This window comes from Crocodylus porosus, unplaced genomic scaffold, assembly GCF_001723895.1.
Source record: "Crocodylus porosus isolate Cpor-Errol unplaced genomic scaffold, CroPor_comp1, whole genome shotgun sequence".
Classification (NCBI taxonomy): Eukaryota; Metazoa; Chordata; order Crocodylia; family Crocodylidae; genus Crocodylus; species Crocodylus porosus.
The window spans coordinates 202,869,030-202,880,208 of NW_017728906.1; the positions used below are offsets into that span (position 1 = coordinate 202,869,030).

The window sequence follows — 11,179 nt, forward strand, 5'->3', positions numbered from 1 at the left end:
CAACTCCCTGGGTGTGAACATTTCATAATCTCTTAAGGACCCCAAATCAGCAAACTATGCAGCTGTGCACATGCACAAAAACTGCTGCCCTGGGCCTAGGACGTGCCTGGCCAAAGGACTGCGACGTTGGGGCTGACAAATGCCCGCTTGCTCTGGACTAAGCGAGCTGTTTTCCAGCCTAGGGCTCTGCCCTTTAAAATCACAGAATCAAAGAGAATGAGGGTGAAAGGGACCCCAGGTCACATCTAGTCCAGCCCCTGCTCCAAGCAGGACCAGTCCCAACTGCATCATCCCAGACAGGGCTTTGTCCACCCTTACAAACCTGCAAGGATGGAGACTCCACCACCTCTCTGGGGAGCCTGTTCCAGTGCTTCACTGCCCTAGTAAGAAAGTTTTCCCTAATATCTAACCTAAACTTCCCTTGCTGCAGCTTGAGCCCATTGCTCCTTGTCCTGTCATCTGCCACTGCTGAAAACAGCCCAGCTCCATCCTCTTTGTACCCCCCTGCAGGGAACTGAAGGCTGCTGTCAAATCCCTTCTCAGTCTCCTCTAGACTAAATCAGCCCAATTCCCTTAGCCTCTCCTCACACTTCATGTGCCCTAGACTCCAACCATTTTTGTTGCCCTCTGCTGGACTCTTTCCAGTATTTCCATATACTTTCTGTAGTGGGGGGCCCACAACTGGACACAGGACTCCAGATGTGGCCTCCCCAGTGCTGAACAGAGGGGAATAATCACTTCCCTTGACCTGCTGGCAACACACCCACCATTGCAGCCTAGGATGCTGTTAGACTTCTTGGCAGCAAGGGCACACTGCTGGCTTGTACTGACATGATTGCACACTGTCCCCCCCAGGTCCTTTTCTGCAGAGCTGCTGCCCAGCCCGTCACCCCCAGCCTGCACCGGTGCAGGAGATTGCTCCATCCGAAGTGCAGGACTTCGCACTTGTCCTTGTTGAACCTCATGAGAATCCTTTCGGTGAACGATGCTGATTCTCAGAGGCTTGGACAGCTCAGGGCCTCGAAATGAACAGCCTGGCAAGATGAATGAGGAACGACTTTACCTCTGTGCTGTTGTTCCAGTCTTGATCACCCAGCCACAAAAGGCAACGGGTCCCAGTAGTTATGTTGGAAGGAACCTAGCAACAGAGCTGGGAATAATGGACTGTAGATAAGGTTTGGTGCCATAAACCCAGCCGCCTGGAAACTCTGACATCTCTTGCATTTCCCTTTGCACTCAACCAGGAGGGATACTGTAATGGGGGGAGTGAAGCTGAGGTAGCGTTGAGTTTTCCAGTGCAATGCAATGAACCCCCCACAGCAAAGAGCAATGGAGAAGGGGGCTGCAAAAGCACCTAATGAGATGCAGCAACCTCTGAGAAACAGAGGCAGGGAAGGACCCAGGGATTTGAGGCATTGCCAGTCACATGGAGCTCTCTACCAGGGAATAGAGCCCAGGTCTCTGACTTTGTTTAGCTGCAAACCAAACCGCTCCCCACGGGGCATTTGGAAAATGCCGTTTAGAGCATCAGTTTTCAGACACCACCCCCAGCTCTCAGCTGCTCCGGGGTTCTCCTAATGGCATGATGCGATGTGTCCTAGGACTTCACAGCCCAGCAGAAGGGGGACCGATGGCTACTCAGGCATGGCAGTGGGGTGGGGTAAAGCTTTCACATCACGGTCTAAGTCTGGATTAAATGCTAATGGATCTGCTGCCAGGCTCTCCACAGCAGTCGTTGCTGTGGTACATCTGTGACTTATCTCTGGGTCTTATGATGGCTTGGAACGGCTTCCTGTGGTGGCTGTTACCAGCTGGCGGCGAGAACCGTGCTGTGGGTTTTGGTCTGTCCCTGGATTGTTCAACTGCCCCCTGCCCACCTCATGGATAGGCCTGTACATGCGTGCGTGCGTGCACATGTGTAAGTGCATGCAGACATGTACTTGTGTGTGTGTGTGTGTGGCCAGCCCTCCCTGCTGTACAGATTAAGGGCATTGTTTGCTGGTGTGGATCCTCCAGCATCTCCCCAGTGGCATTATCCCAGTGCCTTCATCCTGGGCCCTCCTCAACATTGATCCATCTCCCAGTCCCAAATCTGTTCTGATCCCCCCCCGCCACCTTCCCTTCTGCCCCTCCCAGGGTCCTGCACCCCCTCCCCCAGCTGTAGGGATGGTGCAGGGAGCAGACTGACCCTCGGTGCTCTGCCATGGGGAGAGCTGGTCCTGCTGCTTCTGACAGCTCTGCCTGGCTGCTCTCCCCTAGGAGACAGGCCAGGCTGGACAGGCAGCCAGGGGGAACTATCTCCTGAGACTTGGCAAGGGCTGGAAACACGGCAGCACACAGGCCATGGATGGTGCCAGAGGAAGGCAGGACATGAAAGACATGATGTGTGGTGTGACCCCTCTCCGGGGAACAGCATGAATCCCTTTATTAGCAATGGCTGCAAAGCTGGTGCAGACACATGCTCCTGGCTCCTCTTCCCCGAGCGATCCTGTTGTCCTTCCTTCTCCGCACAACTCTGGGATGCTTGTTCTCCTCAGCTGCCGACATGCCAGCCCTGTGAAGGGGAGACAGAGATGGAGATGACTCCAGTCACGGAGGCTGTGTGGTGCTAAGCAAACTTGGAGCGGTCCAAAGCTAAGACTCCTTTCTCCACCAGGGCTTCTACCCACTCCCCAGATGGCATAAGCAATGCTGGTAAGAGGTCTCAGCCACTGACACTGCTAATGTTGGGGCTTTTGCTACAAGCTGGATTTGTTCCTCACTCTAGACCTAAGCAAAGTTGGTGCGTGCAGACAGACCAAGCCCTCACCCGTGGCAGGGATCCCATGGGCCTCCTTAGCCACATCAGGGGGATACGCCAGCCTTCTTCAGCATTGCCTTGTTGGGGAGGAGCATCAAGAAGCATCCTATTCATTTCCCTGGTGATCGCGCTCTCACAGCACCCACTCAGACGCATCCTCCCTGTGTTCGGTGGCACTGCATCTCCCTGTGTTTTAGTGGGACCCCTGTGACACGAGCTTCCCTGTGCCCCTGGGAAGATGAGGAAGAACAGGCTCTCTCTTACAAGGCCCAGGGTTCAGCAAGGGACGCACCTAAGGTATGTGCCCATACCTTAGGGTGCAGCAAGGGACCTGGGTGGAGCTGAGGCCTGGCTTTCATGCCGAATCTCCTTACACAATTTATTTCTGGAGTTGCTGGGAAATGATTTATTTTTCTCTGTAAAAAGGTTTTTAGGGCTTTTTCTTGTCTTTTTCTTTTTTCCAGAAACACTCAAAAGTTCCTGACTCACAGAATATGGGATTTTTCTGAGGGAAATGGGCAGTTCCTGGAAACCTGACCCCCTCTAACCATTTATCTCAGATCTCAAATCCCTGCAGGTTTGTTTGAATGCTGCTTCTGCTTGGTGACACCTTCCTGTTCTCTGCCACCCAGGCCTGCCATCGATGCGCTGCTGACCCCCTCTGAAGACATAGGCAGCCCTAACACCAACTGGCCCCCGCTCCAACAGGCTGTACTCCCCAGCAGAGACTATGCCCTGTGTCCTTACCTTCTCTGTGGGCTCCTCCCAGCAGCTTCCACCAGATCCATAGCCCCAAAATGTTCCATGACCATCTGATCTACCTCCTCCTGGCCTTGGCCAAGCTGTCCAGACCAGGAGGGAGGGTCTGGCTGGAGGGATGATTGCAGGGCTGCCATCCTTTCGCTTGTCTGTATGGGTCTCCAAGCAGAAGTTCACTGAGGGGTGTCCAGTGGTTGCTGACATGCCTTTAAAGCGCAATGGATGCTGGCTGCAGTGCTCTGCTCATTGCCTTCCCTTGGCACCTGGTTCTTAACCCGTATCCATCACTCCCAGTCCTGTTGTCACTTGCTTTCACAAGAAATCTTTTGTTGGGCACCCAACAGCCTCCCTTTAGGCTTTGAGGAGCCTTGTGGCTCCTGGCGGGCCTCGGTCTGCTGTCACAGCACAGCAGAGAGGCCTGTTTGCAGGGCTATGCTTATACCCAAGCTGAAGAAATCAGGCAGGAGAGGCTGTAGCATAAGCTTTGCTCTTGTTCCTGACTTCACTGTCAGTTTTGCTACCTCGAGTCCTTTGTCTCTGCTCAAACATCTGGCCGCTGGGCTGCGTCTTGGCAATTCCTGTCATTCGCTTCTGCACCTCATCGGCTCTGATAAGAACAAGAGCCAGGGCTCTGGCACAGCCCCATCAGTGCCACACCTCTCCCTCTGCCCTCACCTGCTACAGCGAAGCCCAGCACCACAGGTGCGGCCGTGGGGAGAAGCATCTGCCGGAGGCCCCAGGCTGTCCTCAGTCTTCTCATCCCAGAGATCTCCCCAGGGCTTAAAATGGGGATTCCCAGGCCATCTGGGCCAGCACCATGGCACGCTTCAGCTGCTCGTAGGACACGAACATGACAATGTTCCAGGAGCCCAGGCGCAGGAATGAGGGCACAAACCTGCGGGAGCCGAGAGACAGTCACAGTCAGGAGACTCCTACTCTCAGCCCAGTGCCACATCCACTGCCAGCCAGGTTGCATGAGCACATCCAGCGCCCCAGGGATGCATCTGGAGGCTGTTTCCTGGGCGTAGGACAGCACTCACCCCTTGTAGAAGGCGGCGGGCCCTTCCTTGATCACCATGGTGAGCATGCAGTTCAGGGCGTTCTTGTACTGCCCGGGGGCCGAGTTCATGTACCTCGTCTTTACCACGTCCACCGGCGAAGCCACCACCGTGGCACAGAATCCAGCGCCGAAGGCAGCCACAAAGTGGCAAGGGAAATTGTCTGTGGGCACAGAGGGAGACGGGTTAAACCTCAGGATTTAGTGCAATGGGTGGCTCCGCTGGAGACCTGCCTCTACGGCCATGAGGAAGTACTTGCTATCAGCTATGAAAGCTGTGCGAGGCACTGTCCATCCAAGGCAGAGATGAATCAAGCACCCTGAGCAGTTGGGAGGTATCTCTGAGGGTCTCCAAAGCAGCTGGAAGCTCAGTTCCTAAGAGGATTTCCTAAAAAAATCCCTCTAGGCTCATTTTTGTGGCTTTAGGGCCAAAACCCCTTCAGAAAGTCCAGCCTGCAGTGTCAGCCAAGGCCACACAGAGCTTGTTCCTGGGTTCACCAAGCTGCCCCTGGACCAGCCTTTCTCCAGCCCTCCTGGCATTGATGCCTGAAGCATTTCAGCAGGCTCTTGCAGTGACTGAGTCCGGCCCTTGAGCCATCACGTGCAGTGGCAGGTTAGGGAGGGCTCAGGCAATTCCCCTCTGGCGAATGCCCTTTTACCAGCAGAGTGACCCAGACCAGGGATGTTGCAGCTGACTCCGAGCCCCAAGCAAGCCTCACCTGTCATCAGGTGGTACTTGATCAGCGCCTCCTTGATGAGGTCATAGGTGACCAGCTCCCCACAGTTCACGATGGCATTGCGGGTGATGTTGGGTAACGTGCCTGTCGGGGGAGAGACCAAGAGTGATGGGTAGATGGAATTGGGCTGGTCACAGATCTGCCACTCCCCTCGCTGCATGTGGTGTCAGGTGTTATGGGGTCACCATGAGGGACAACGCCTGGGATTCCCACTCACCCCATCTGAGGTTGGTGTTAACTCTGAATCCAAATGATGGCAACGCCAGCATCGTTGACCCTTGAGTTTATGATCATTTGTGTGGCAGGATCCTGCTCTTTAGAGATCCTGCGTGGTGTCTGGGGCTGGATAAAGCATCAGCAATTTCTTTTCCACCCAGCCTGTTGTCTCACTGAGGAGAAGGATCATGCCTGCGTTTGCTGGGACTTGATCTGGGCTTGGCTCTGATCCTCACTGGGGTCTAACAGGCTGCATCTGCAGTGGCTTATGCCAGGAGGAGTCCGTATGGGAAACCATTGTGCTGTGGCTGTGGAGGATAGTGGAAATCCCCAGCCCTCTCCACACTCAGCCCCAGCACCGGTCATACTCTACACGAGGCCCTCTCATGGCTGTCTAGTTGGGCGAATTTGCATCAGGGCCAAAGCTAGCCCAGGATAGAGCTGTCCCTGGCCCTAAGAAAGAGCCAAATTGGAGACCCAGGGAGCAGAGATGGGGACACCAGGGTCCATGTGGGCCTGCCACTCAGATAGTCACATGCCCCCTTGTGAGCCAGCCAGATCTGCCCTCCAGGGGGGTCTGCAAAACCTCAGAGACAGACCCAAGCTCTGTGTAAAGGGGCTGCTACATCTATCCTTCCTCCGTGTAACCCCAAGGGCTAGACCCTGGGCTGGCACAAGGTGGCCTCTCTCCATCTATCTCTACACCATCGCCGCTGGTCGAGCCACACTGGTTTCCCTCCCCTTGCTGCACACAGGCTTCCTGCCCTGGTACCTTTCCAGAGGCCTCGGACCCCTTCCTCCTTAGCAATTGTCTTGTAGGCGTCCACGGTCCCATTGTACTTCTTGCTTCCGTCCATCAGCGTCACGTGAGCCTGGAACCGAACCTTCACCACGTCGGTGGGCTGGGCACAAGTCACAGCCATGGCCCCTGTGGTACAGCCAGCCAGCAGCCGAGTGAGGATACTGGTGCCTGGGGGGAGCATAACACAGTGGGTTGCAACCTCCATTGTACCTTGAACTTGAGAGCTGAACAGGTACCATATCTACTTGCACCTTTCTCCCAATATCAGCCTTCCAGAATTGGGGGGCATGTCTTTACAGCAGTGGCACTTCTATTCAGGCAATGCTGAGCAAGTCAATTAACTCCCTGGCTCATCATAATCTATAGGTGCTCTTCACTCCACAGGCATTAACGACCCTCTCTCCTTGTTAATGGTCTTGATGTTCCGCTGATCGAGTTATCAATTTTGTGGCATAATTCACCATTTAGCTACTCCTGTCTCTCTTCTCCTATGTCACCACATCCTAGGTCTGCCAACGGAGGCTGGTTTTTAGCAGCAGCTACAGTTTCAGCTTTTGCCTGAGCAGTCCAGAGCTGCTGACAACTCAGCTGTGAAAGAGGTCACACTGTAACTTTTGCCTGAGCAGGAAAGGGAAGGGAGTGAGCTGAGTATCAGGCTCTGTCCCTGTTCTGTGTGGCCATAACTCTGGGAAAATCCTTCTTTTCTTCATTCTGCCTTCCCAAAAACAAGGCATGTTTCTAATTTGGGAGTGTGTGGTAGGTGAGACAATATGGGAGGCTCAAAGTTCAGGCTCTCTGCTTATCACAGGGTCTTGCAGTCACCTCTCTCTGAGAATGGGCCTAAAATGCTGACTCCTGGGGCCTCAGGCCTGTCCCTTAGCCCTGAGGGGTGCCCAGCTCTTGAGGCTTTGGCATCACTCCCCTGACTAAGAGCAGGGCCCTTGGCTGGAGGCTGGCAGCCATAGAGACTGGGGTGCCGGTACTCACTGTCAGAGCCCTTGGAGGAGTAGAACTGCTTGACTGAGTCGTACAGCCCGATGCGGATGGAGGCGAAGCTCATCTGACGCTGCAGCCCGGCCACCAGCCCATTGTACAGGCTGCTGGGACCCTCTGTCTTCACCATGGTGGCCAAGGTGCCAAAGACACCCTTGTACTGCACAACTGTCATGCTCCTCACTGGCTTGGCCTCGCCTTGGATCTTGGGGATAGACAGATACAGCTATGAGCATACAGGGACATGGGGGCAGAGCCACAACAGACTCTTGCTCTGGCTCCAGACCTTGTCTCTCAGCCTGGACTTGAGCCCAAGGCTGCACCCACTGGAAACAGGCTCCTGGCTCTTCAGACTGTGGGGAGAGGCAGCTGGGCACGATGGCAGCCACATCGCTCCCTGCCTCTGGGAATCAGTGTGCTGTGACCAGGCTTGAGAGGATTTTGGACCAGACTCCCAGGCGGCAACCTTTAGTCAAGGAGTAACTATTCCTTGAGGCAAGGGATGGGGTGTCATGCAGGGGCTTGCTGTGGGGACCCTCTCTCTATGAAAGCATGTAGCCTGCAAGCCTAGTCTGTGGCAGCTGGAACAAGTCAAGAAGGGGTGAAATTGTTGGGCACAGGTGCTTTGCTGTGTTTTTGATCAGCAAATTCGTGGCAAAGCTCCGGTCACGGTCTGATCTTGGTGGTGCTGCACATGGAAGCACTGCACAATCCATACATTGTGTGAACCACTTCAGCTACTGACATGCAGCTGCTGCTGGGGTGGAACATGGCAGCTGCTTAGTGTCGACAGCAGCACGCATCCAGGCAGGGAAGGCAGAGGAATGCCACATCCAGTTGCAGAGGGACATTACCATCTGGGATGGCATGTGCCCGGGACGGCAGGGTGGCACCATGAGGCTCAACTCTGATGTTTGCTGAGTGTGTGGCCAAGAGATAGGAGATACTCCGCAGTGAAAATCCAGAGGAAGCTCTCCCTAGCACAGGAGACCAGGTGAGGCCTGGGTACTAACTACATTGGTTGCTTCCGGAGACCAGGCTGGACCTTCAGCTGGGTTGCATGTTGCAGCCCCATGATTTCAATGGACTATTCTTCAATTGTGGGCAGTGTCCATCCCTGTGCGGCCCCCTCTGCAGAGTGTGCCTTGTAGTGGGAATTGCACAGGTGCCATGTCTGCAAATCCCCGTGCAGACGGGGTGGCTGAACCAATGCTAGCAAAGCACTATAGTGCTCCTCCTGACCCGCATGGCATGGCCACAGGGAGACCGCACTGGGACCCAGGGACTGCATGGAAGCCAAGGCCAGAGATGCTGCTGGGATCTTCTAGCTCCACCCTGTGCATAGCACAGGCGATGCAGCCCCTCCATGCAGCATCCTCAGAGGGGAGCAGCAGGCTGTGTCCAGACACTGCCAGGGACCAAAGAGCAGCTCCAAGGGCTGATCCACCTCTGAATCAGCTCGTGCGCCTGCTTTCCCAGCCTGAATCCTTCCAGCGCCAGCTCAGGGGCCCTGCATTCGCCCCGCACCCCACTCTGTGGCTGCGGACACCCCCCCTTACACCTCCATCCCTCCCCTGCCTCTTCTCCCCCTTGTCTCCCTTGTCTTAACCCCAGTCTCCCTGCCTGTGTGTATGCTGTGCTGGGCACCATGGCACCCTCCACAGCACGAGCACAAGCATGAGGGCCCCTACCTGCAGCCGGACTTTGGCCGTGTCCAGTGGGAAGGTGCACAGGTCAGCGATGCAGGCGGCAGACCCTGCGCTGAGGAACTTCACAAGGGCCGATGGAGGGACATCTGTGGGCTTCAAGCCGACCATGGTGCCAGGGAGCGAAGGCAGGGGCCAACTGGCGATGGCTGAACCAGCAGCGAGCTCTGCCTCCTGGAGATAGAAGGGAGGCTGCAAAAAACCAACAGGATCATAGCTTCCAGGAGCAGAGAGGGAGAGAGGTGATTTCACATCCTTTTATCCATCTCAGACAAAGATCAAGGATCCCGAAGCTCTGGGGAAGGTCTCTGGGCACCGCGGCTCTCCACCCCGTCTCTGAACAACCTTGGATGACCCTGAGACTCTGTCTCATAGGCTTGTAGCCCCCGTTATGGAGCATCTGAGCCATGTGCCAGGCTTAGCACACATCTGCCTGCACAGCCCCATGGGAGTGCCTGCTTGGGGGCTGGATGACCTGCCCAAGGCCGTACAGGATATCTGTAGCGGAGCAGAGGCCCACGTCAGGCAGGCTTCTCCATGTCGCAGGCTGGTGCTCTCAGCATTGGAGGGGCTTCCCTGCTCCCTGTGGTGCTGGTGGAAGTCAGCAGGGATGCCTGCGTGAGCAGAGCCACAGGTGTACAAGCAGGGGACTGTACATGCCCAGCCTGCAGTGCCCTTCCCTGGGCTGGTGACAGCTGCTGTTGTACTCAGATCCTGGAGGAGCCAGAGAAAGCTGGGACCAAATTCCCCGCTGCAGACACAGCTCCCCTGTTTCTCAGCAAGAGCGCAGAGCAGTGGTAGTGGGGGGCGCTAAGGGCCCTGCGAGCACTGAAGGAGCTAAAAAGTCACTGGCTGCAAAGGAGATGGGGAGGGGAAGGGATTTTCCATAGGGCTGATCAGTCCGGCCTGGGGGGCTGTCTTTGAAGATGCTGCGGGCAGGGATGACTTGGGAGTAGCAGTCCTGCCCTTGACCAGGGGGCATGGAGCGGGGCCTTTGAGGTCTCCGCCAGCCCTGGGACACTGCGATCGAGGGGGATCTTTGCACTGCTCCGGGATTGCCAGGCAGATCTGGGCAGACCTGAGGTTGGCAGGAGCAGACCAGCACTAGGCCAGCGGGGCTCAGCCCCAGCAGCCTTGGGAACAGCATTGTTCCAGGGACAGGGCTCCATGCCTGGCTGCCACCACCCACAGCACAGGGGCAACCTTACCTTCTCCTGTGCCCAGCTCTCGGCACCCTCAGGTGGCACGCGTGCAGGCTCCAGGCTCTACCATCCTGCCATCCAACCCTCCTGCTCTTTGCCGGCCCAGCCTCTTGGCCTCTGATCTATATAGCTCCAAGGCTGGAATCCAGGCTGGACGGCGAGGGACGACTGCAGGCGTCAGCTGATGGTGTCAGTGACACACCTGCCCTCATGTCCTCCTGGGGTTGAAAATAGACCGGGTCATGAGATCTGCCTGTTTTGCAGGGAGTCTCTCCAGGACTCCTGGGCAGCCCTGCTGGCGACTGGCTGTCCTGATGGGTGCCCTGGTATAGCTCTGGTACTCCGCGTGGTCTGTTCCCTGGCCCCATGTCCGTGGGGGGTGGCTGCTGACATTGCCAGGGGTGGACTTCCCCGAGGACAGGGCTAAGTTGAGAGGTGGGATGGGGAAGAGGCCTGCAGGATGCCCTCTCCACAAGTCCTCCTGTGCCTCAGTTTCCCCTCCATTGCAGGCAATGCTCCCCTCTTCCTCACCAGGCCTGCATCCAGCTGTGTTAAGTGCTTCTTAGCAATGTTTCCAGGTTGATATGAAACACAAGGAGTAAAACCAGGCTGGTTGGGTTTCCCTTCCCTGCACTGTCTCCTCTCATCTCAGCATTGCAATGTAGGGGTAGGGCCTAAAACAGGGGCATGAAACCATCCCAACACCCACCATGGACCTGACTAGCCCCATTTCTAGGTGGGATTTTGGGAGCATCCTCAACACAGTGGGAGATTTTGCCAGGCCTCAATGGTGCACAGGCTCCAGTAGAAAGGATACTCTGCTGTCAGCATTTCCCAGGCCTCTGGGCTTTGCTGGGTGCCACATGGGGCTGGGAAGGAATTTTTTTCCCCCTCCCAATACGTGTTG

At 56.0% G+C, this 11,179-nt stretch overlaps 1 protein-coding gene across 2 annotated transcripts; it reads right to left on the reverse strand.

Annotated features, from left to right (window-relative positions):
* Positions 1 to 2,394: 2,394 nt before the first annotated feature.
* Positions 2,395 to 11,179, reverse strand: LOC109306897 (mitochondrial uncoupling protein 3-like). Of its 2 annotated transcripts, XM_019530541.1 has the most exons (8): positions 10,279 to 11,179; positions 9,056 to 9,262; positions 7,359 to 7,569; positions 6,342 to 6,539; positions 5,336 to 5,437; positions 4,600 to 4,780; positions 3,548 to 4,454; positions 2,395 to 2,554 (listed from the first exon to the last, which is right to left on the reverse strand). In XM_019530541.1, exons 2-7 carry the CDS (start codon positions 9,179 to 9,181, stop codon positions 4,340 to 4,342), a joined length of 933 nt encoding a protein of 310 aa, XP_019386086.1. In that variant the 5' UTR covers positions 9,182 to 9,262; positions 10,279 to 11,179; the 3' UTR covers positions 2,395 to 2,554; positions 3,548 to 4,339. The 2 variants fall into 2 exon arrangements, with proteins under 2 accessions (XP_019386086.1, XP_019386085.1); XM_019530540.1 differs by lacking the exon at positions 10,279 to 11,179 and having other exon boundaries at positions 9,056 to 9,950.

Bases quoted from the DNA above. Each gene is read 5' to 3' on its own strand.
- LOC109306897 (XM_019530541.1), bottom strand. From the start codon at position 9,181: ATGGTCGGCTTGAAGCCCACAGATGTCCCTCCATCGGCCCTTGTGAAG. The intron at 6,540-7,358 runs GTGAGTACCGGC...TGCTCCCCCCAG, and splicing joins CTCCTCCAAGGGCTCTGACA to GCACCAGTATCCTCACTCGG. The intron at 4,781-5,335 runs GTGAGGCTTGCT...CTGTGCCCACAG, and splicing joins CAAGTACCACCTGATGACAG to ACAATTTCCCTTGCCACTTT.